The 24982-nt window shown below is 43.5% G+C and overlaps 1 protein-coding gene and 1 long non-coding RNA gene across 6 annotated transcripts in view; one reads left to right on the top strand and one right to left on the bottom strand.

Annotated features, from left to right (window-relative positions):
• LOC135190508 (uncharacterized) overlaps positions 1-7226 on the top strand; it is a 39498-nt gene extending 32272 nt beyond the window's left edge. The window contains exon 3 of the long non-coding RNA XR_010308549.1: positions 6735-7226. This is a non-coding gene — a long non-coding RNA (uncharacterized LOC135190508). The remainder of the gene's footprint in view (positions 1-6734) is intronic.
• The window catches only part of CFAP74 (cilia and flagella associated protein 74), a 41284-nt gene that overhangs the window by 2765 nt on the left and 13537 nt on the right, over positions 1-24982 (bottom strand). For 4 of the 5 annotated variants that reach the window (XM_064171918.1, XM_064171919.1, XM_064171920.1 and 1 more), the window contains 24 exons: positions 24167-24334; positions 23543-23661; positions 22722-22788; positions 22220-22309; positions 20982-21152; positions 20308-20464; positions 19652-19764; positions 18722-18844; positions 17484-17605; positions 13748-13876; positions 11009-11096; positions 10524-10697; positions 8815-8948; positions 7936-8212; positions 7398-7505; positions 6586-6728; positions 5314-5448; positions 4814-4923; positions 4394-4449; positions 3522-3641; positions 3120-3272; positions 2234-2363; positions 1553-1707; positions 369-507 (listed from right to left, as the gene is read on the bottom strand). In XM_064171918.1, the coding sequence (XP_064027988.1) occupies positions 369-507; positions 1553-1707; positions 2234-2363; positions 3120-3272; positions 3522-3641; positions 4394-4449; positions 4814-4923; positions 5314-5448; positions 6586-6728; positions 7398-7505; positions 7936-8212; positions 8815-8948; positions 10524-10697; positions 11009-11096; positions 13748-13876; positions 17484-17605; positions 18722-18844; positions 19652-19764; positions 20308-20464; positions 20982-21152; positions 22220-22309; positions 22722-22788; positions 23543-23661; positions 24167-24334 (3181 nt within the window). The remainder of the gene's footprint in view (positions 1-368; positions 508-1552; positions 1708-2233; positions 2364-3119; positions 3273-3521; positions 3642-4393; positions 4450-4813; positions 4924-5313; positions 5449-6585; positions 6729-7397; positions 7506-7935; positions 8213-8814; positions 8949-10523; positions 10698-11008; positions 11097-13747; positions 13877-17483; positions 17606-18721; positions 18845-19651; positions 19765-20307; positions 20465-20981; positions 21153-22219; positions 22310-22721; positions 22789-23542; positions 23662-24166; positions 24335-24982) is intronic. The other variant, XM_064171921.1, reaches the window with a different exon arrangement.

The raw sequence follows: 24982 nt of genomic DNA, 5'->3' as shown, positions 1-24982 counted from the left end.
TTGTGACAGTACAATCAGGAGAGCCCAGGGGAAGCTATTATGTATGAAATAGCTTTATAAATGCTTAATACAAGAAGCAGTAGAAAGCAAAGGCATCTTAATACTTAGTGTTATTAGATGAGAATCAGTTTTTGCAAGCTAAGTGAAAAAGACAGAAGATCTTCATTAGGATATAACGATATTAAAATGAAGATAAAAATCTTTCCCCAAGAGAAAGTTTCTTGCATTTTGTGTGTTATGAATACAGGCTATGCCATAATGCTTAATTGTCCTGGTTCTGGAGAAGTTCTCTTGAATCTACTTTGCTTTAGAAGATGAAGAACCCTCTCACACCTCACCACTCAGTGTCTTGTGAGGCAGCACATTACCTCCTTTTGGTGCTTCCCGCAGCAACACAGGAGATATTACAGCCAAGGACTCCACAGGCACATCCAGAGGAACTCCCCCTTCCACAAACATTGGATGATCTCTTGCTGCACCCTTTAGCTGGATCTCGTGGGCCACTTTCTATGTGAGACAAGAATACTTCCAAAGTAGGTTATGGCTTAAGCACTGATGGAACTGACACAACAGCAGCAGCTACTTATAAATTATTACACCATTTGCCCTGTACTTCAATGCAGGAATCCTGCATCTGCCCCTATCTTGTCTGCTTAGGTGCTTCTCTTTTAAACAACCTTTCATTCCTGGGTAATGTGCCTCAGCAGGGGACTGGACAAGATGTTTACACCGAAGCCACTACAAGAGGCAAACCCGATTTGCCTCCAAAGCTGGCTAAAGTTTGTGAGCTAGGACCAGTCTCCTTTTGCCTTCAGCTTATCCCACCTGCACTCTGACCTGCAATTCCAGAAAGAATCTGGAGATACAAACCTTGCAGGGAGAGGCCAACGCTTGGTTGCTCTGCCTGCAGTGCCTGCTGACGGGCATTAGCTGGCACTGCTCTGCCTGCAGTGCCTGCTGACGGGCATTAGCTGGCACTCTTCATTAACTTTTGGTCAGGCTGTTGGAACGGGGCACAGAGCCACCCGCTGTGCTGCCAGCCTGTACATCCTGACCTGGGCTCTGTCTCAGCTCCACTGCTGCTCTGCAGATGGAATTCTCCTTCCTCATGCTGAGCAACTGCAGAAGCAGCTTCCTGGTGCTCAGTGCACCTGCAGTTTGTGCTGTGCAGGTGTCACTCCACCCTCCCCTGCCATCAAAGGCTCCTTGCAGAGAACACCCACTTGGGGCTCTGCTCAGGGGTGTGGCAGCACCCTAGCTCCCATCACCTCCCAGATAGGCAGGGCAGGCAGCTGGGCAGAAAACAGGACTGAATCCCATGTCATGATTGGTATGAACTAATAGCTGAGTATTTAAAACCTGAAAGAAGTCGTTCAGCTCCAGGCCTGCCATCTCCTACCGACATCAGTTCATCTAATAACCATGATAGTTCTGCCTACAAAGGCTGTCCACTAGATAACATTACCTGAAACTCCTGCTAAGCCCCATGCTGACAAACATCATTGTAAGCCATATTTAGAGTTTCACAATCCAGGTATCTTCATGGTCTCACCTTGCCAAAGAGCACAATCTTGAGTCGGTCAGAGTAGTACAGACTTTCATGATCAGGACTGAAAGTGACAACAAAGTCCTGACTCTTCCCAGCAGCAAGTTCTCCTTCTGTTGGAGAGATGCTGAACACACTTAGGCCATTATAGTTCTGTGTGCCTGGTAAATAAAAACAAGGATACAAATAAGAAAGAGGACAGATCTGCATATATTCAGCTACTCTAAACCTATTTAACTTGTGTTGGACCAGCAATAAAGACCTGACAGATGGTTTTGTATGAACACAGGGTGTCAGAAATCCCAGAGTAATCCATCTCCCAGTTTCATGAATTTATCTCAAGTGGAACTGAAGCACCATCACCAAACCCTTCCCATGTTCCAGCATGTTTTTACAGAGATGAACACCCCTGGGCATCATCTTTAAAAGGCAGTTACTGTGTGGGTTTATTTAGATTCAAACATTAGTATCTCCTTATTTGCAGCTATTTGCTCAAGCTGTATAAATGTACAGCTCCCCATACTGAATGAATTAGTCCAGCTCCTACTGGGGAAACAAAACAATGTCTTTCATTTCAGTGCTGTCATGCTCCAGGGTTTGACAGTTGTGTCGATTCAACAGGGCAAAGGAATGCTGCTTTAGACTTGTGAGCCTTTAACAAAAGAGAGAAAGGAAAATGAACGTTACCAACAGTCTCTGTTCTTTGCAAAGAGGAGGTAAGAAAGTTTGGGAGCTTCTGCCGATCTCTGTCCCTCGTTGGTGAAAGTGAATCGAGCCGCATGGAGTACCACAGGCTCAGTGTGGAAGTGTTCTGGATCTGGCAACAGGAATTCACACCAACAGCATTTTCATTAAAGAAATGGATTCTCAAGCCAGCAGGGTCTGTAGTTTGTCATCTGGTTGATTGTTTTTTTGCTGCATTGCTGCACTACTGTGTACCAAGGTGCCACTGAAAGCACATATTATTGCCATCCATAATGTGCCATGTCAATCCCTGGCCCCTACAACAGGGACCAGGCCCCTTTTAAGAGCTTTGCAGTTACAGAGTTTGGTTATTGACAGAAAATCTAGGAGGAGAAAAACAGTGGTAAAAGCTGGCCTGATGCTGAGTCTGTGAGAACTTGCAGGACAGGAGTAAGTGAATTAGTTCAGCTTCCCTAAATTGCACCTTCTGTGCTCTTTGCAGGACCACTTCTGCATTTCCCCAGGTACCCCTGTCTCTGCTTATGTGGACACAGAGCAACCTCAGCTGTGACAGCAATAACAGAAGAAGAGGGGAGGTACTTCTAGCACTGGTGAAAGCAAAGCCATTTCTGACTTCACATCCTTCTACAGCAGGTACTGGATCTCTCTGCTTTTGTGCAGGCTGCAGGCAGGACAGAAGTGGCACAGATGATCCTCCCTGCACAGCTCTGTCACCTTTTGACTGAAACAGCACCAAATGATCCTGCCTCACCTGCTTTTGAAGCCATGTTCTTTCACCCAGCTTGCCACTCCATAGGAGCTACTGTACTCTTCCTCCCCCTGACAAAACCTGCTGGAGTGCTTTCCAGTTCAGCATAGAGGCATTTACCTTGAATGTGGAAGTCACCTTCTGTCCAGCTAGGACATATCCCAGATTGAGGACTCCCTCCACAGAGCAAACAGTTGATGGCATCACCCCATGACCAGTGATCTTGAGGGTCAGATTGTTTTTTGCTGTCTGGATGTCCAGTGTGTCAAAGAACTGCCAGGAGGGTGTCTGTTAGCCTGGTTTGCCAGAGAAAACCACCCCTCACCCCTCCCCTCAACTGCCCTCCTCCTACACATGGGCCACAGCTACAGAGCTTCTGTGTGTAGTGCACAAAGACACAAATGCTGGGAGGACTATGCACAGGAAACAGTTTCTCACTCTTACACAGCTTCATCCTGGGCAACAGTGTATTTTACACAGCCTGCCTCTCCTCTTTTGCCCCACTACTGTTGTGTCTCTTACCTGTTTGCTCTCATCTGGATGGAAAGAGATGACAAGAGGTTTATTTTCCCCTGGCTCAAGCATTCCAACTGGTCTGACCACGAGGAAGGGGCCATTTGGATTCAGAACTGAGAATCTGAGCTAAAACAGTGCAACTCAAGGAACAAAACATACATGAACAAAGGTTGGAGAGAAAGAATTGTTTGGAACAAAGAAGTATGAATTAACCATCTAGAAGCTTATTCTGAGATCAGTAACTTAGACAAAACAACTAATCCAGTTTTATTTTCTACCCCATAAAATTTCAATAGCTGCAAAATCTTTTTCTAGTTAATACAACCTCCATGTAACTCCCATTCCAGACAAAATCTGACAATGAACATTAACACCCTAAAACCTGGGACACAGAATTAGAATGGTTTGGGTTGGAAGGGACTTTAAGGATCATCTGGTTCCAATACCCCTGCCATGGGCAGGGACACCTTCCACTAGACCAGGTTGCTCAAGATCTCATCCAAACTGGTCTTGAACACCTCCAGGGAGAGAGAATTCATTACATCCCTGGGAAACCTGTTCCAGTGTCTCACCACCCTCCACTGTCAAGAATTTCTTTTTGTCATCAGTCCCTTATACTCTTCCCAAAGTGCTTAACTGCTTCTCAGGTTTGTCTCTTTCCAGTTAAAAGGGTGGAATGGAATTAGCTTCCCAAGATGTCCCTGTGCCTCATCCAGTACATTCTTCACATCACTTCCTGCCTGACTTTGAAAGTTATGGATTAAGTCTGAAATCTTCCACCTCCTACCTTTAGTGTCAAACAGTTGCTCCTACAGACTCCCACCCAAATGAAGCCCAAGCTAAAGGCAGGTTAATGGGTGTGTTCCAAACAAGGATACTTCCAGACTCTCCAGGGAGATATTGGCTATTGGAATTTCCTTCATCGTGATGTGGCCTGACAGGAATCAAAACAGATCAGAAAGTGATGTTGCTCACCCACACAGCACCATTCCTCCTTCTTGTTTGTGCTTCTACCTGGGCCAAACCTTCATCTTGTTTCTATGGCTCCTGCACTGGTCAAAGCTCAACAAAATACTTCCTATATTGGACAGTCACTGTGAAGCTTCTGATTCTGTGGTTTGGGGTCAAGTGTGCTTTTGTACATGCCAGAGCTGGCCAGACAGGCTCCCAGTTTTCCACCTGAGGACCAATTAAAGGGCCAATTTCTGTACTGACTTGTAAAAGAAAATGCAAAATCATGCTCAGAAGAAATTAACTTCAGAGAGAAGAAAGTCAAAACTTGAATTCAGCTTTCATACCTACTGCAACATCCCCAAAATCAATGGTGTTCTTCCTGCTCTCTGAAGTGACCACAACAGATGGTGCTACAGCTGGGCAGTGCAACTCCAAGTACAAAGTGTTGTGAGGGCTAAAGAGACAGTGAGAGGATATTTGCTCTTGGATCATGCAGAAATAAAACTTGTTATCAGAAATCTGTTTTTACACATATCACAGGACACCATTAGAGCAGCGTTACAAACACTGCCTCCTTCTGGCTGGCTGACTATTCTCTGTGTGCCTAAGCAGAAAGATGAACTACATCTAGCTTAGAATTTACCATATTTTATTCTTTTGGCTCCTTTTTCCCACATCTGATTCTTCCCCAAGTAGTGGTTTGCAAGTATGAGTTTCTAACACTGACATAAGAAGTAATTAAGCCCAGAAAACAAATTTCTTCCCTACATGAAAAAGTGACCCTGCCCATCTCCCCCTCACATTTCTGAACCACCATGGGCTGTAGATATCTGATTCCAAGTACCTGCAGTGTAGCTTTTCAGAGCCTTTCTTTTCATCAATACATCCACTTGCCACAAAGCATGGTATGATGTACTTCTCAAACCTCCCACGGAAATCCCTCATCAGGAGAGCCTGGGCTGTCATGTACGCATCAGAGCTAGAAAATCCAGGAGTAAGAACCATCTTAGCAAGAGAGCAAGCAAACAGATCAGATGTTTCCTGAGCTCTTTGTGTTCACTGTTTCTTAGTCAGACGTTCAGAACCGAGCACAACAGGAAAATGAAGTGACTGAGGCACAGCAGTGGACCCAGCATTTGGTGCTTCTCTCACCCAAAGGACACAGACAACCAGCCCAGACAACAGGTTACACATCCCCAGCAGCATTTCCTTATGCTGAATACATGAAGTGTTCCAGTGGCTCCCAGTTCTTCCACATCATCTCTATGAGTTATAAACACCCATTTCTGTAATGCCCTATGCCAAGCAGCAATTTATAACGGGATGTTTCAAACATCAATTCTGTTTTCATGACCTGTACTGAAAGTACTGAAAAATGGTAATTATTGGATTGCATTTTAGTCAGAAATAGCCAACACCCCATGCAGCCACATGCCTGCTGTTGAACTATGTCTTTACTGCCACACAGTTCTCAATTGCTCAGGTTAGGCAGAAGTGTGGCTCTAAAGAGTTGAATTTATACTGAAGAAGGGACCTCAAGTACCAGATTTCCCAGTTTCTGCTATTGGTGTTGATTCTTACTGAAGGACACCTATTGTAAGAGGACTACTTACATATTACAGCATCCTTACACTCCCAGGACTGAAGATGACCATGACTAATATGATGGACTGTGTAAGTCCTCAGAGCTATAACATTAACCTAAAACCATGGTATGGCCCATCAGACTACTTCCATCAGGGCTGAATCTACCCAGCCCTGTCAGGCCTCTTCAGAGAAGGTCTAGTAGTAGTTTCTTTTGGTAACTGAGTTCAGCTTTCTAGTTGCCCTTTCAAATAATATGCTTGTTGGCTCAGCCAAATTTCCCCATCTCAAGCTCTGAGAGATTCTTTGAAGTCTTCAATCCCTCTGATGCATAAAGGGATTCTTTGCCTATCATGAGAGGGTACAGCTGTGTGGCTTAAAAGCAGGGCTAATTTTGGAAACAGCCTTTGCAACATAGCTCCAGCTATTTCTTCTCTACAGTTTGCTTTCTTGTCTACCTATATGGCTTAGCAGATGGATGAAACCACTCAGAACGTTGTCTGTGGAGCACAAGAGACTTTTGCTGACTTACTCTGGTGTTAACTCTTCAGATTGTAGTTGTTCAGAACTACACAGAGAAGTTAGGTGTTTACTGCCTCCAGCCTTTAGGAGCTGTTGGGATGACTGCTGTCTGGAGATGGAAATGCTTAATTTCTTTCCCTCTTCCTTCTTTTTCTGCAGATACATACAGAAAGACATTACACACTGAGGGTGATCACTGCTGGTCCTATCAAGACATCAGTTCACAAATGCTCAGTCCCTGGCCTGAGGACACTGAACCTGAGAGGCAACAGAGTGCGTGCAACAAGGTAACAGCAGCAGGACTTCGGTAACACACAGGCACAGTTATTATTTCATACCTTTCTAACAATGCAGAATTAAGGTGAAGTATTTCATCCCATCCTAAAAAAAGGGTTCCCCTATTAGAGCCAACATATCAAAACCTCTCCTCATGGGAATTGCATCCACTGATTGCAATTAAAAACAACTGTAGGTGCTTCCATGAATTAACAACCCCCCAGCAGGGCATACAGAGCCCATGCATGCTGTAAATCCACAAGATGTGTAAACCCTTGGGATTTAGGAGTACTTGCAGGTAGCATTTGTAAGAAAATCCTCTAGGAATACCTTTGGAATGGTCACCACTGAAATAAAAGTACTGCTCAATGAAAACTGACACATTAAAGGCAACAGCACAGTCGTATTCGTGTCCTCTATAGGCACTGGGTTCTGAGTTTGGGCTTCATTAATATGCAAGCAATTTTATGATAAAAATACCACCCAGAGAAACAAATATGTGAAGGAAGAGACCAGCAGCACGTGCCAGTTCTTAGCATTCCTTACTTGTATTTCTGCCCTGGTCGCAGCTGCTCCGTGAAGCCTCCGAACTGCCTCTTCTCTGATTAGCTGATCTGACAGTGTTGGTCTGAAGGACACTTGAATGGAGCTTTTCTGGGAGTGTGAGAGCACATGCAAGAATGACAGACAAAATTCAGCCCTCCTACATGTGTTACACCGACAGAGCTCAATAGGAACATACACACTACAGTGAAAAATTAACAAGTACTGAGTAAGATGATCCTAAGGAGAAGGTCACCTGTGGCTTTTTTGGAAGGCCCCTGTGTTACTGTGGGCTGGTTCTACATGAGTGATATTTTGGATATTTAAACAGTCTTCAAATAAATCATAAGGACAACACAGGGGAAAGCTCCCATGAAGCTCCCAGATGTGGTGGTCAGTGCTTCATGTCTGATGTAAAGCATTATTTCAAACACTACAAACTAGTCCAGCTACTTGAATTAGGATTTACATTTGGAGTTTCATTTACAAGCAACAAGGTTTTGGGGAGCGTAGATTAGCAAAAGATCTGGCAGAGCTTTACCTTCCCAGGCAACACAGTTCCAACAGAAGGTGTAATGCTCACTGGGCAGTCTTCTGGCACACAGAACTCAAAGGAAGCAGGTCCAGCAGGGGCAGCTTCCCCATCGCTACTCCTTGGGCCAGCACGAGTCAAGTGTTTGCCACTCTGATGGGAATTGATCACATGGAGTGTTGCTGTAGACACATCATTTAAAGCTGTTGCAGCAAACTGAACCAAGGAATGAGACAATTCAAGAGGTGGGTGGACTCCAACTGCTTTGCATGACAGCTTGAATTGTCTAAAAATAAACACAGGATAAATTGTCTCAGCATAAAATAGTCTCTTAATCAGCCCGGAAAATAGGGAACTAATCCTGTAGTCCCTATTTAAGCAGAATTTCAAGCTTGCAATGGGAATTTTGCCTAAAGATGAACAATAATACTATCTATTTTTAATGCACAATTGGCTAGAGCCCCTGCTTGAATAATTCTTCTGTGAACTTCTGGAAACATATCCAGTCAAATCAAAGTTTAGCCTATCGTGATTTTAGCAGGATTAGCTTCATGTATGAACAAATCCTTCAGTGATTCTGCTGAAGAAGCCAGTGGAACATTGAAGGTTACAGCAGCCTGGGGCAAACCTGCAGCTTGGATATGTGACAAAGATAACTTTCAGGTGGGATAGGAAAAGTCACCTCAGTAAAGACAGACACGGAAATGAAGGATGAGCAGGCACTGAGCAACTCGTCTCAGCTGGAGAACACCTGCCTGCCTTGTGTTTTGATCCTAGCTTTAGCTCTTCCAAATAGGCAGGGATTTCACTTGTGATCTAGATCAGCAGTGGAAATCCAGAGTGATCTAGTTCTAGACCACCTGCTATGCAAGCAGTTTCTTACCATACCTATTGAACTCTGATCTGCAGGTGAGTCCAAAGCTGTACTCCTTTGCCTTGTTGGCTTTAAAGATGATGTCCAGTGTCAGGCTTTCACGGGGAAGAAGAACTCCAAATCCATCATTGGGCTGAACTTCTACAAACTTGAAAATGGCAGGAATGACTAGGTAAATTACCAATAAATTAAGATAAAGCATTACTGGCAAGGTAAGAAAATTTTGTTATTAGCAGGAGAGCAGAAATGTTCCAGTGAAAAGCTTTCAGCTGACTGGGTGACTAGTGTCTGACTGATGTGCAGATTTCTAATCTCAAACTAACTTGAAAGGCTTTAAATCCAGTAACTCTGACCTCAGCAGAATCTCTTACCATAGATGGTAAGAAGCTGGGAAATCACCTTTCTCTAGGGATGTTTACTTACACTGAACTGAATGAAATGGGATGAAAGTCTCAGCAGTTCTCCCTCGATTGTGTTTGAGGAGCCAATTCCTGAATGATGCACAGATACCACCGTGACAAGTTTAATAGCTACAAATGCATATTGGTTTGTCTTTGAGTTGATGATGAGAAAAGAATGTCTCCCCATCGTATTTTAAGCTAATCATGAAGCACATGCTGTGAAGTAAAGGCTTTAACAAGCTGAAGAGACCCATTTCTTTTAGCTAACTCCTTCATTTTAATCCCTGAAACAGCAGAGAAAGGGAGAATGCCTAATTAATGTCAGATTCCTCTAGCTCTGATTCCAATGTGCCAAACCATTTCACACTGCCATCATCCTGCTGTTATGAAGCTGAACACTAACTTTTCATCCCAAAAAATAATTCAGCAGGCCTAGCCCACATGAAACTGGCAGCTCCTGTGATTAATTCAGCTTCCATGTCAATTTACAGCCAGTCAAAAAATACCTAGGCATGGTTCAGGGGATGATTCACTGTAAGCACCCTGGACATGACCAGATGGTGAGAGGGTTGGAGAGCATCTCCCCTATGGGGCAGGCTGAGAGAGCTGTTCAGCCTGGAGAAGAGAAGGCTCCAGGGAGACCTTAAAGCAGTTTTTTAGTACCTGAAGGGGGCTACAGGAGAGCTGGGAAGGGATTTTTTTACAAGGGCTTGTAGTGCTAGGACAAGAGGGAATGAATTGAAGCTTGAGGAGGGGAGACTTAGACTGGAAATTAGGAAGAAATTCTGTACAGTGAGGGTGGGGAGACACTGGCATAGGTTGCCCAGGGAGACTGAAGATGTTCCCTTCCTGAAAGTGTTTAAGGCCAGCTTGGATGAGGCCTTGAGCAACCTGGGCCAGTGGGAGGCATCCCTATCCATGGCAGGAACTTGGAGTTGGATGATCCTGAAGGTCTCTTCCAGTCTAAACCATTCTATGAATCCTGCTTTACAAAGTGTTTGGATGCAAGTTGTGTGATATCCCCCAGCCTCAGGGCCAAGGCAACACCTCTGAGCCTACTTTATTTAGTAGTGTAAGCAACCTTGGAGCCTGAAATGGAAGTACAGCAGGTATTGTGGGTGTAAACCCCAGGTATTCCAACAGCATAAAGTTAGTCTAACCATGGCATGGAGGTGAGAAGAGTAAAACTTCCTCCAAGATGTTTATACTGCTCAGAAAATGCTTTGAGTATAATAAGAAGTAGTTTACACAACCAAGCAGAGGACTGATCATTTCCTTAATAATTAAATAGCTGAAGAGGTGTGTGAGGGACAACTTCATACCTCTGGAAGTCCCACGAAGCCAAACTCTTGTGGCAAGAGGGATTTGTTTGTTAGCCTGATGTTTGCCTGCACGGCCTCATAGATTGTGCAGTACCCAAAACTGATCTGTGCTGGGCTGATTTCCAAATCAGAAGTGGTAACAATTGCATGGACAGTAAAATTCACTTTTTTTGCCTGCAACAAATTCAAGAGCACAGGACAAAAACCTTCATCTGTCACTTCTGCAAGGACAGTAGTTAAATGAAATCCAAAAAAGATAAGTGCACAAAAAAAGTTGCTGTTTGATAATAACACATTTAAATATGGATGAGCAAAAAGGATCTAACTTACTGTAAACAGTCTGTGTTATCACTAAGCACCTTGTGCTGGTATCACAGCACTTCTACTAGGTAAAGAGCTGAGATTAGGAACCATTAAGTCAACATTCACTAAAATAAATGACAGCTCTTTTCAGTCTGAGGGCCAGCAGAAGACAGAGCTCTAACCTTGTCCACCAGCAGTATTGTCACTGGAACTTCCAGAACTCCTGTGTCTTCATTAAAATAGCTCCCTGCATCTTCAGAAAGAGAGTGCCTAGAGATCAAAGAGTACACTCTGTTTCAGAATCATTTTGGCTGTTTTCTAGTTTAGGGGGACAAGAAACTTCTGAGGGATGTATTTCTGAACAACGAACAAAAGAAACCCAAACAAAATTATTACTTCAGCTTTAAAAGTTGTATTGTTCAGGGCAGGACTTCAGACACGCAGAAGTTTAAGGAAGTCATTCCCAGAGGTCTGCATTCATTCATCCTTTTTAAAATGCCACCCAATCATACACTGAAATACTGAAAAAATGCCTTCAGACTATGAACCTTCTGCATCTTTGCTGCAACCACAGCACATAACCAACCCAGGCAGTGTTTCCTTCCAACATCAGACTTAGTTCATTACCAAGCAGTCTGAGGCAGAACCAAACAGATCACACAGCAGTGAGACATAAAATTGTCCTGGTTTAAGACAAAAAAAGCAGCAAACCTGCAGACACCAGATAGTCATTTGTGAGAAACATGTGGCTCTTGTGTAGCTGAACCATCTTGCTATCATAAGCCTAATTTCAGAGCTTCAAGCCAAGACAAAAGCTCCAGCATTTTTAGCTCTGCTTCTCTATTTATAGTGCCTTACAGCATCAGAGTGAATGGCTTCCTGTTCTTAGGTCTCCACAGTACCAATGCTCCTCCTACTACTACTGGAATTACGTGAACATTTCTCCTCCACTGTTAAGGAATAGTTAATGCATGCAGTCCCCACTCGGTCACCATGGAGATCTGTAATCTTGGGGGCTGTAATTTTGCAAGTCTGACTTTAGCAGGTGATCTTCAAAGGTACTGTGAACTTGTTTAAAGATAGGAACTAGGGTTCAAGACAAGGTAGGAATAAAATAGCAGCTTTCACTTTGTCACAGGACTATTTGAATAGCAGAAGAAATTAATCTATTAAAAAGTAATCCAAAGGGGAAACAATAATTGTTAACTGCCTGGACACAGCCAAGGGCTCCAAATTAGCTGTGATGCCTTAGGGAAAAGCTACCAAAGTCTCTGCAAATGACACCTTCACATTTAAAAGCAATTATAAAGAAGATACAGCTTGCCAGCATCTGCAGGATTAGTTCTCAGTGCAGAAGAACTAAAAGGGCTGGTACCTGGGAATCTGCAAGTCAGCACATTAGAGAATTTGCCAGCCAGTAACCAGATGTCTGCTTCAAACACCCAGAAAGTCACAAGCCTTGTTGCACCTGAGCAAGCCTTTCAGCATGCACAGAATGCTCAGGACTTCCCAAGCCCTCAGCCACTTCTCTGCTGAAGGAGTGCTCCTTTCCACTTCTGTGTGACACTGCACACAGCTCTGCCATGGTACAGCTTATCAAAACTGAGTCAGCCAGGCTGCATCTACAGAAATGTGTCACTAGCTCAGGACTTCACAGCAGCTTGTAGCAAGCTCATCTTCCTCTGGCACACACACACACTTCCCCTCTGGGTCAGGTCTTTGCATCTGATCTCTAAACTCAAACAGCCAGATACCTACTTGGTGTATCCGAAATGCCTTAATCTCATCAAATCTCTTTTCTGGAGCTTCCCCATTTTTCAAAGGGAGATTAAGTCCTAAATCCAAGCTGTGCTTCTATCCACTAACTGTAAGAGTGATTTACAGCAGTTGAAGGTTAGGAACTGACAAATGTCATCATAATGGTTACTGCTGTTGTAATCTGATAGGATTTGAGATGTTGGAAAAAAATCTGGAAAATCTTTTAGTTCCTAGTATGTTAACCTGGTGACAATTCTGCAATCAGTGATTAGAGACAGAATCCAGAGAGGCTGAGCACACCAGTCAAGGAACTAGATAACCTAGGAACCTAGGCTAGGACCTATCCAACCTCTAACCCAAGTTCTAACCTATAATGCAGATAACCTATGAAGAGAAGAGCAGGTTTGCAGCAGCAGTCAATGCAAAAGCTGCTGAACTCTTTGGCTGTACCAGAATTAGAGTCTATATAATTTCATTAATACTTGTATTAATCTTTTTTAGGGTGGCAACCATAAGATAAATACAACTAACAGTGGTCAACAAGAGCTTGAATTGAAGTTTTTAAGAACTAGAATTCTTTGCTTCCTATCAGAGTTGTGTTTGTAGATGCAGATGTATGATGAAATGGAAAAGAGAACCTTGCTGGGGTAAGGCTTTTAGCAAGGCAGAAGATGTTATAAGAAGCATCACACTAAATTAAAGATCAAGACATTCATACTTTGGAGGAAAAGAGAGATGGGTGGGGGAAGGATGAATGGGCAGGCCAAGCATTTTTACCTCTGCTAGCAAGCACAGGAGCTCTTGTCCAGAAATTATTTGACCAGTGATCCATGAAGTAGCCACCTGCCTAGATAAGCTCCCTCTTGGATAAGCAGAGCTTCTCCACAGAAATGGGAGCATCCTACCAGGAATGCAACTGCTAGAATTGTCACCCTGCTGCTGTCACCACAGGAAAAGCATTTCCTCACAAGTATCTGATCCAAGTTAATTTCCTCCTGGAGCATCTGGCAACTTTTAAGGGGGAGAGTGGGGGGCAGTCTAGGACTGCACTGACAGCAGCAGTATGACTCTAGCCTGCTACAGCATGAACAGAGAAAACACTTTCACCTGCTGAGGCTTACCACTGACAGATACTGTCTTAAAGACTCATCTGGTGAAGTTACCTGGGCAGGAACTTCAGCTGCACAGTGAAGGATGACTGAGCTTGAATGTAGCCTGTTTTGGGGTGCAGCTCCATGTGCTTTCTCAATTCTTTGCACACTTCAAACTTCAAATGCAGCATGGATTTTGCCCTGCAAACAGATCAGACATGCTTAGGAGGCTTTGAGGCCACCCCTACTGCCACCTGAGCGACATGGAGTTGGTGGTGTCCTCCCTGCATCAGCATTATAACAATTCCAAGCCTCATTTGGAAATGAGAGGCCTGTAAAAGTGCTACACCAAAAGCACACCTGAGCAACATGGAGTTGGTGGTGTCCTCTGCATCAGCATTATAACAATTCCAAGCCTCATTTGGAAATGAGAGGCCTGTAAAAGTGCTACACCAAAAGCACACACTTGCATTCTCAAGCAAAGAAAACAAGCTTTTGGAAGTGCTGGAAGTAAACCCAGCTGTATTTCAAGCCATAGACAGAACTTACTGGATAAGAATTATTGAAGTGCAGCACAGTGACAAGACAGGTCAGGGGGAAGGCAAAGCCAAATTATTGGGAAATATCAGCTGACTTTTGCTCCTCTCCTGCCCAACGTGAATCAAGAAATGACTCATATCATGTTTGACACCCCTGACTGCTCCTAGCTGCAGCAGAGAAGCCACTCAGGATGGAAGAGGAGCAGTTATCTTGTATTGCTGGATCTAGGTTACATAACAATCAGTGGTGAGTGGGATGCAACAAACAAACACCTGCTATTCTGCCTGAGAAACAGAAAAACGCAGACCAGTGACCCTACATGGGGCTGAGGATACCAAGATGCTGCTAAATGTCTAACAAACACCTGAGGTTGGAAGACTTAAAAGAATGACCCTGAAAGAGCACAACACACCTAAACCATCAACCTTTGTAGCAAAAATTAAGCTTCTACAGGCAGGAAAAAGCCTGGGCAGGATTGAGGGAATGCACTGAGAGCTCTGCTGCTTCTGTTTTCGCTTCCCAAAGCCATGGTGACGTTTTACATGGATGTGAATTGACAAATCTCTTGTCACTTCTCTAGCAGCAGGGCTAGATGTCATAGTGTGGGACTGTGCCATTCTGCTGGGACTGGCAGTCTCTCTCTAAAGTGTGTGATGTTTGCCCTAGGAATGGCATATTGGAAGCGAGGGAACACCTCTCTGTTTACTGAGTTCGGGCCACGTTGTGATGCGGTGATGGCCACAGACCATTCCCTGCTCTGGAATTTCATGCCCAAGTGCAAAATTGCCCAGCAATTTACAAATATTTCAGCTTGTCATTTTCCTTCTCTTGGACTGGTTTACAAGCTGTCAGTCCAGATGGTCTGCTCTAAATCAACAGCTCCAGCATGTGGCACCGGCAGCCCGGGATGATTTCTGGCTGTTGACAATCTAAGAGAACTACACACCACTTCATTAAATCACTGCAGATTATAACCTGCCAAAGAAATTACTTTACAAACTGATTTATACTGGGCAGGATTCTCATGAGACACTGTCACCCTCCCTGCTGCTTATTTGTGCTTCCTGATTACTGTATTTATGTGGTCAGGAAAAAAAATACCTATCAACACACAACAACAAAAGAAAACCCAGAACAAAACCAGTATGAACATTCTGCAATCTTACAGAGCTTGCTGGGGCACTCAAGTGCCAGAGCTGTTTAACTTCACAACTTGATCTTCTCCTTATGCTGCAGGCAGGATGTCAGAGTGCAGCAGCAGTAAGATACAGGTAAGATACAGGTTCTTTCTGCTCTGCTTCTGGCAGGTGTTGGCATGGAGTGGTGGTGAGTGACAGGCTGTTCTAACACGGCATCTTCCTCAGATCTAGAGAATTCTCTTGACCAGAGTTTCAGCTTTGGCTGTTTTTTTCCCTCTAAGTGTGACTAGAGCAGAAATTTGCAAGGCTATTCCTGAAGAGCAGGAGTATTTAAGTATCTAATTAACATTACATTACAGAATCTGTTCTACGAGGTATGCTAATAAGATTTCACACCTACTGAGTCTGAACTTTAGCTCTCAGTAGCGGAGGCATCAAGCAGCCTTTTCAGATGGGCTGTGGTAATCTCACCTTCGGTCTTCTTCAGTGAGTGCCACCAGCAGTAGCTCAGACAGCTCTGTGGTAGCTCTTAAGCTGACACACAATTCACACAAAGCTGTTGTAACAAACATTTATCTTTGGTTGTGTGCTGACAGCAGTTTGGATGCTTCCTTGCTAGCCTGATAATTGTCCTTGGCTCTGTGTCCTTCGTCTGTGCACGGTTCCAGAGCACAGACCTTGGCATCATTACCCTTCCCCAGTTTTTCACTACTGCAATTGACAACCAGCTACTTACTAATGTAAGGAATTTCTCCTGACTGACAGAAATCTATAGCTGTTTACAGCAGTTTAATTCTGTCTGTTCCTGCACCTGAACTACTTTGAATTGCAGCTCTAATGAGTGTACAGCAAAGCTATCTCTTCCTATCTAAGGAGACTTGGGTGACAAAACAAAGACTTGATTTGCCAGGGTACTAAGGAAAGTAAACTACACATTAAGTGCTCTTAACGTAGTGAAGTTTGGCAAAGAGTCAGCAGCATTTTTATCTCAGTTCAGAAGGTTTGTCCTAAGCAATCTGACAGCTACCATCTTTGGGATCCCCTTGAAACCTTAAGTTTTCATTAGGCGAGTTATTCTGTTTCTATACTTTAAAGTTTTATCCCTGGGTTATCTAGACCAAGTAAAATCACTTACATAACAATTTGTGCCTGTCATATCTGTAAGCTGAATTTCTGAGATAACAGCTTTACTCATTTCTTTCCAACTGTGAAGAATCTCTGCAGCCTGTAATTCTGGTAAGAGGTTTAGAATGGATGCCTTCTACAGAACCAATCTCTCCCCCACCCTCCCACAAACCCACCCCAATCCTATTTAAATAGCATCTAAGGAATGCAAATCGTTAAAATAAGCATTCAGTAGTGGCTGCATTGGGTAGAGGGAAGACACTCAGCACTTGAAGACAATGAGAAGTTCATCTAACCACTGCCTAAGAGTATGGAGATCTCTGGGAGCCAAGGAGCTGACATGATCTTTAGTATCACAGAGCAAACAGAACAGTCTTTAGACATTCCTGACTTGGGCTGCAGAAGCCCTCTGTGTTTGTTACCCTCCAAACTGCTATTTGGGCACTACTCAGGTGCACACAAGTTGTCTGTCACTGCAGTACCTGAGGTCTGCAGGGGTTAGGACACTTAGTACCCTTCTCATTTTATGTAATGCCAAACCAAGGTGATTTATCATCCAGCATCAAAGTGTGAGGCTAGAAAATCTGGCGATTGACCTCAGTGAAGAACAGTTGCCATGAGGCTGGCTTCCAGATGACAAGTCTTCTATGGACTTTAATTAAAGGTAAAATAGGTGAGAAGTAACAATTCTTTCCTAAAATCTCGTGGCTGCACCAATTATACCCAAATGACATGCACTAACAGAGAGAATTCATGGCTACAGCTGGTCTTGGAGATCTGGGACAGCAGGGCAGCCCAGCCCAATTTCCACAGCAGCGTGGAACTCAGGGTGCTTGTTGTAATCAGGATCTCCTCCTGCAATGCCAAGGGAAAAACCAAACCATTCTTCAGCTTCTTATCAAGACAAGTTGGGTCTGGCACAGTGGAACCTGAAGATATCACCCAGAGACTTGAGGTCTCATAGTTTAGCTACAGAAGGCAGCTGACATGAAAGGGGAGCTCACCTGCTCCGGATGATGACGCAGTCCTCATAAAGTTGGTCATACCTACAGATCTTCAGGTCTACACTGGGACTGGGCACCCAAACTGGCATGTCCAGAGAAACTCCAACAGCACTGAAGTACAGCTGGGAACACATCAATCAGCAATCTCATTATTTCTGTTGCTCTGAAACTCCTGATCTGGACAGAGCAAAACTGTTTGCTATCAAGTGCAGCTGAGGAAAAGATTTTATTATTCATACTGCAACAAATTCTTTAAGTAGCCAAAGCTAGGAAATAATTTGACAAAATTAACCCTGGGTGTTATGGTGCCCTAGTTGAAAAAAGGACTCTGCTCTGGTTTGGATTCTTTGGCAGAGCACGTGAAGGAATAGCCTGCTGCCCATGGTACTGAGAGGAAATATTTGAAGAGCACCCAGCAGAAGTGAGGGTGCCAGAATTAAAAGCCTCAGAGACTTAAACTACTTTAGCCAGCAAAGAAACACAGCAGTGGCAGCACAGTGCTGTGCCTCCTGGAATGACCCTGAGGCTGACATCCGTGATCACACAGCCCCAACCTGGACAAAACCATCCTGGAGGAGTGGGCACCTACAGGAGCCTTCAGCAGGCACCTGCAGCTCCTTTTGCAGACTGCTCCATCTGCAGACTGCTCCAGGAGCCAAGAGCAGTCCCCTGAGCTTCTTGGAAGCTTTTCTTTTTCTTGTCTTTTTTTTTTTGGCAAGCTTCTGTGAACTGTTCCCAGGCAGAATTTGGCTTCCAATAAAGTGTAGAGTCAAAATATGCTGAAGTGATAACTAAAGTTGCCACCTCTTCCAGCTTTCACACATCAGTTCCACTACTGCATGCTAAATAATTCCAATTCTGATATATTAGAAAGAAAATAAACTCCATGGGTTGGGAACACAGGAGAACACTTTGGTATTTGTTTCCAGGACATATTTTCCAATATGATGGGTGTTAAAACAGGAACATCAGGATTATTAGCATAGAAATGAAAGAGACTCAAAGTTAATACCCATGCTGCACCAGATTTACAAAGTTACTTCCATCAAAGCACACCATACATCATCATGTGGCACCTCACCGTTCTCTTTCATACTGCTCATCAACATAGCTGTCCTCTGCCTCCTTCCCCTGCTTCTAACAAGATTCTGAGCTCTTTTAGCTCCTGGGAAAAGCAGAAGTAGGAGGATTTTAAACTCAACAGCGTTTTGAAGCAAGTCTTACACAAACTCACTCACTGGTTTGCAGTCTGAGTTGTCAAAGATGATCACAAAGTCTGCCCGCACGTCCCCAGGGAGAGCTGGGGCAAAGATGATGGGAAGCTTGACTGAGCTGAAGGCTCCAATTTCACCTTCAGTAACCTGAACAAGAAGTGACATGCTTTTAACAAAAAAGACTGTTACATTAGGTGGTTATAAATTGGACTGAAATAACAAAGCAGTCTGTACTCATACTATACAAACACTCTGCTACACATAGTCTGTAACTAAACTGAATACACTATGCAAGGGGAGAAAAAGTATCAGTCCTGCTAGCTCCATAGGAGGTTTGTTGTGGGGAAAAAACTTGGCATGACACTTGGCTTCACAGCCAGGCACGGTCAGAGCATTCTTCAGTCTCCTTTTACTGCAAGGCTCTGTATGAAGCTGGAGGATGTGCTTTACACCAAAGAGTTTCCATCATATACTGGTGACTATGTAACTAAACCATGGAGAAGACATCTTGTGCCACCACCCAAAGATTTGCTTTGTTGATGGCAGCACCAAGTCCACCTGCTCTTTGTATGCAGAGGCAGAAGCCACAAACACCAGTACAAACCAGGATCTGGATTCTGGTACTCAGGCTGTTTAATATGGCTCAAGTTTGATGTTCCCCAGACATTCTTCCTGCTCCATCCTTTGTGTCATCACTAAACTTCCTATAACTGCAGAATGCACAGCAGAAATAAAGTCTGTCAAAGAAAAAGTCAGCTCAAAGAAGTCTTCAGAGATCAAAAAGAAGAGCAGATGGCATGTAATTTCCTTTAAAGAACTGACTGTGCTACAGTGAAGTCCAGTGGGCTTGAAAATGATCCCATGCTTCTGAAGTTCCCACCAGAGCCAAAACAACGTATTTGCTGTAGGCTTAGTCCAACAAAAACCTTGTCAGCTTCTCAGGATATTTATTACCTTTCCAAGAATGATTTCCATTGGTGTGTCTTCAGGAGAAAGTGCCACTGAGTTCTGTGCACTGTCTGTGTCTTCAGCTGATCTGGAACATAACACATCTTGACCAAGTTGTTCTGGATGGAAAAGCAAACACACAGAAGTAATAATTAAGACAGATAATGAAGAAATGAAGGAAGTCTTTCTTCTACAGACTGGACCTTATGAAGCTTATAGTAAACATCAAGAATGAGATGGAAAATGTCTGAGGAGGTTCAGCTTTCTGCTTCCTTGTTCCTAGAATTACAGACTGTAAAAATAAACCTGTCATGTGGATTTCTATTCTGGGCAGTGGATATTCAGTTGCTGAGACAAGAATGATAACAATTCTGCAGTTTCTGTGAGCCAGTTGGTTTCTGTATTCTTCTGAGTCTGAATTGTTGATCACTAATGAGAAGTGAGACTCTCTGCTGCCTTTGATATAATGGTGTCAGGACATTATTTTTAGTCATGTTTTGTGAGGCAGCATACAAAAGAAATGTAACATTACTACTACAATGATGAACTACTTAATTTACTAAGCAACTCTGCAAGCTGAATGCCACAGTTCATGACAGGGAACTCTACAAAAGGATAAAGCTTAGCCTGGAAACTGCCCTGCCAATTTGCTTAAACCTCACCCATGGAACTGCTGTTCAGGCTTGTCCCAGTCTGCTGCTCCACCTGGGCTACACAGCAGGTCGCTTCTTCACTATGGTCAGGAGAGATTTGTTCCTTTTCAACCACAGGTGTCACAGGAGTACTGCTGACTTTGTTTTCAGAGACATGTGGAGGAACCTATCAAATAACATAGGAAAAAAACATTTTCTGCTGTGACTGCTCATCCAGCTCCAATTTTATCACAGAGCTGCAAATCAGACTTATGTTTTCTTGCAACTGCTCCACGTCAGAAATGGAGAAATGTGTTGCACTTCTAAAAACTGCACATTCTACTACAACTTTATCAATGAGCAGATTTAATTTTTGCTGGCTGCCCAAAAAGAGGTAAATAACAGAATGGAAGTGATAGAATATGGTGTCAGTTATTTCCCAATTAACAGAACTAACATTTTTCTAGTGGAAACACAGGCAGTTCTATGTCAAAACTAAGTCTGCTAAAACTAGACTTCTGTTTATTATACACCTACAAAAGACAGAATACAGAAGGAAAACCATGGATACAGCCAGTGTTATTGCACAAACTGATCTGCCCAAGTCCCTTCCAACTAGAGCTGTTGTATGATTCTGCAGGACTCCAACAGACTTTGCAAAGCAGAATGTTTCTCTTCATTCAGGGACATGTTTTTGAACCTACCATTGCTCCAGGAGGTTTTGCTGTTGCTTTGCATGGACTGCTGTCACCTGCTGCCATCTGAACTCTGAATCTTGTTCCCAAAGCTCCGCTGTTTGTCAGTTTGATGGTCTGTGAAATTCTCTCTCCCACCTCATGGCTGCCAAAGTCAATGAACTCTTTATCTAGTGCCAGCTGTAAGAAGATAAACCATTAATTACTATTGCCCCAGATAGTCAGTAATGTCAATGAAATTAGCATCCACCTTTTCAAAAGCAAGACTTGAAAGTTCTTATTATCATTTCAAAGGCAGCATCAAGTAATAACATGAACTGTGGGCATCCTTCTGCCTCTTTGCAGGAGACAGCTCACTAAAACAACATCTGCTTGAACTGAGTCTCTCCATTCCATTCCACTCCATGCCAGTGAAGAAGAAAATGGTTAAACTCTGCTTGTAGAAGCAGCTTGCTGAAGTGTGCAGGTAGTTACTCTGGAAGTAGGCAATACCTACACAGTATCACTCAGTTTAGCATCGCTCATGAGTTACAGAAAGGTGGTTCTGCTAGTACCAGGCTGAGAACCAAGCACTGTTTAACAGAGAGAGTGGCTGAGTATCTGTTTGTAACACATCCTGCCTTGGTTCTTTGAGCTATCCTGGTTTAGAACCCATTCAAAAAGTAGCACATCACTTTATATAGAATTTGGAGTGACTCTGTAGCTGGGTACATAACTAAATGTTTGTAATTCAAGGCCACTCATCACAAAGATGACTTGGCTGCTTGCTAGCATCCTGCTTACAGCTGAACTCTTCCTACTTTTAGGGCATTAACAACAGGAGTTCCTGATGGTGTGAATTTTTTAGGTTAAGAAAACTCCTCCTGTGATCAAAGATTTACATGCTGGCATCCTGCTGCATTGTGCAGTCTCATTTCCAAGGTCTTTGAACTGAAAACCATGAGCCCTGTACAGGTACTCAGACTTAAGTGTGCAACATAGATGTGAGAGCATTTCAACTCCCTACTTCAGTTAAGTCCACTCTGAAGCTCAAGTTACAGCCTGTGGTTAAGTGAATCCATTAGAATAATTTTGTGTCACTCTCACTGTAATCTGGGAAGCTCAGGCATTAATCACTTTCTGGCAAGAGGCTCTCAGTTTAAAAAGGAAAGGAGAAAAAAATACTTCTTGCCAAATATTTTCAATAATGTTCACACCAGCTCCATCTTCTGTGACTGTTGCTGTACGGACTGAACAAAGTCACTTACAAGGCATCTCTTGGCTGTGCATTTCAGTGGAACAGAGAAAGGACCTGTCTGTGCCATAAACATCACCTCTCCTTCCAGAGATTCATTTGTCTGGAAAACAACAGTGACATCCCAAATGAGTCATTTGCAAAGATTTCATCTGTGCAGTCTGCACCTATTCTTGGAGGCACACTGAAATGTGTCTCTACAGATACCACAGTTCTGCTTTAAAACAGTGCTTGGCTAGCTTCAGCTAAGCGATAGAAATCTTTCCTGGGCAGCAAGTTACAAAACATACTCCAAGTGTGCTCAGTGCAGGCATTTCTCTACAGCCTGTGCTCAGAACATGCTGTGCTGCAGCGTAACAGCTTGAGCACGCACACAGGTGTCCACATACAGCAGCACCTTCTCTACAAATACAGTTTGTTACCCTGTTAACAGCTAAGGGATAAGACTAAGGATGTTTTTAACCAGACTAGTGGACTATGCCAGGATTCTCACCACTGTGTAACTCAGCACTTACCATTGGCTTAAATGTTACCACTACTTCACAGGACATTCCAGCATAAACTTTGCCAGGTGGGTCAAAACTGTGGAGGTAATTAACATAAAACTCCACGTTAAAGTTATGCAGGAAATATCCAGCTCCTGTTCTAGTAGCTTTAGGAGCTTCAGGCTACTGAAATGTATTATAAATGGGTCAAAAATAACTCCAGACATGACTTCAAAACAAGCAAAAAGCTCTCTTCATGTTTAGCTGAGCAGCAGAGCAAGTTAAAAGCTGAAGTGCTCAGCTATGCATCTCCACTGGTCTGTGACTGAAGTGCTGAACATCTTTACCAAAATCTTCTACTGCAGCTCAATTCACACTTCACAGCTCTCAGGTGATTCCATTCAGTCAAGAGTTGGAGCATGTTCAGGTACCAGTGTACTCTTAGAGAGATTAAGAGGCCAAGAAATGGCTTGACTATGGACCCTCTTTTTTCTTACGGAGCTAGAAATTCCCAGTGCAATCTATCACTACAAAGTGGCAGTGGGTAGTGAGCTGTAAAACCACCTCTGGAGCATGAAATCAGTTACTGTGGTAATACAACTTCTTTATTGCACTGAGGTATGATTAAACACTCACTGAATGGTTTCTTCAGGTCAGTCAGCCATAAGAGGTGAAACTTCCCTTTTTATGTATGCCAAATGGATTTGATGTTTCCCACTTGTCAAAAAAAGAGCTTTAGCTTTTTTTTTCCCCCCACTGAAAACTATTTAATTGCCTACAGAATTTGGTTACATCTCCTGTTGTGATACAAAGGCAAACCAAACAACCCACCTACAGTTAATTTCACTTACTGAATCCTGATGAAGTCCTTCAGCCACTCGTTGACTCCCACCACTCTGCAGGAATTAGCCTCATAGGATGCATTTATCAAAGCTATCTTCTTTTTGTAGGTTTGACCAATGTCAAAATCCTTGGAATACCAAAGGCATGATGTGATGTGAATCACAGGAAGTGACATTTACACATACAATGGCAAAACCAACTGCTTTTACCACAGTTGTGCTCACTGCCCCTACTGGGATCACAACCCAGCGTGTAAGGTATCCTACAAATCCATGAGGCACAGCCTTGCTCCAGACCCTTCACAACACACACAGCCTGTACAATTCATGCTCCATGGGGCACCACAACTTAGGTTTGTGTACAGCAAATGCACCAAGCTGCTCTGTCTGCAGGGAATGTCAAAGCCATGATGTCACCTTCACAGCCTAGATGTGACGACTTAGATAGGGGCAAAGACAAGGGGAACTTTTGGAGCATGGACAAAAGGGAGGTACCCTTCCAGGTCTGACCTACTAAAGACAAGAAGATTACTTTTTTAATTCCCAGTGCAACAGAACCTGGATGGAGACCTGACTATAGCCACTCAGCAGGTGCACACATCCTCACAGAGCCTGTGCAGAATGGCCACTAACCTTGAAGTGAATGCAGCTTGGCTTACTGTAGAAAGCACGTTTCCTGCACGCACCACCAGCCATCATCTGCCTAGCTCCAGTTTGAAAGTCCTCCATGTCTTCCTCAGAAATAGCTTTTTTCACCATTCCTGTAGCCAGCTGCTTTGCATCCAGCTCTTCTTTGGATTTCTAAGGAACATCAGTAGCAAACACTGTGGCTGTTGGCAAGTGTGATCACAGACTCTGTAGCTCTAAGTGGAGAAGCCAGCACACGGAATCTTTAATATCTGGCCAGCCTTTGTCCGTTTCTCTCCAGATCAAACTCAGTCACCCAACTTCTATAAGAAGAACTGAATTTATTCTTAGCTTATCACCACCCCACACTGTGAGGCAATGTTTTTCATGGCAGTGTTAGTTCTTCTGCTTTGAAAGAGTTTTTTCCCCTTCAACTTCTTAAATATCCAGGGGAAAAAAGTCAGCTAACTTCAGTGGAACATTTCAGTGATGGTCCAGCGCTCCCTCCACGTGCAGATAAGAATCAGTTCTGACTTTATTTCTTTTGGATGGATTATAAAGTCTGCTCTTAAAGGTCTTCCACATCTCAAAAAAAAGCAGTATATGCAAGCAAACCTTGGATTGATTTAAGATCTTAACTACACAGCCCCACTCTATAGAGGGCATTCTTTACTTCTCTTTGCTAGAAGCCACCCTTCTCTTTGCCTGCCACGGTACAACCCAAGTCCTTTACACATAAAACAATCTGTGTTGCTAACTCAACAGAAATTCGTGGTTAGGTTTTTGTCAAGCCAAAAAAGGGAAGATGATGAGATGTCTTCA

The sequence above is a fragment of the Pogoniulus pusillus genome, chromosome 36, assembly GCF_015220805.1.
Source record: "Pogoniulus pusillus isolate bPogPus1 chromosome 36, bPogPus1.pri, whole genome shotgun sequence".
Lineage (NCBI taxonomy): Eukaryota > Metazoa > Chordata > Aves > Piciformes > Lybiidae > Pogoniulus > Pogoniulus pusillus.
This window is presented reverse-complemented; position numbering and strand designations above follow the sequence as displayed.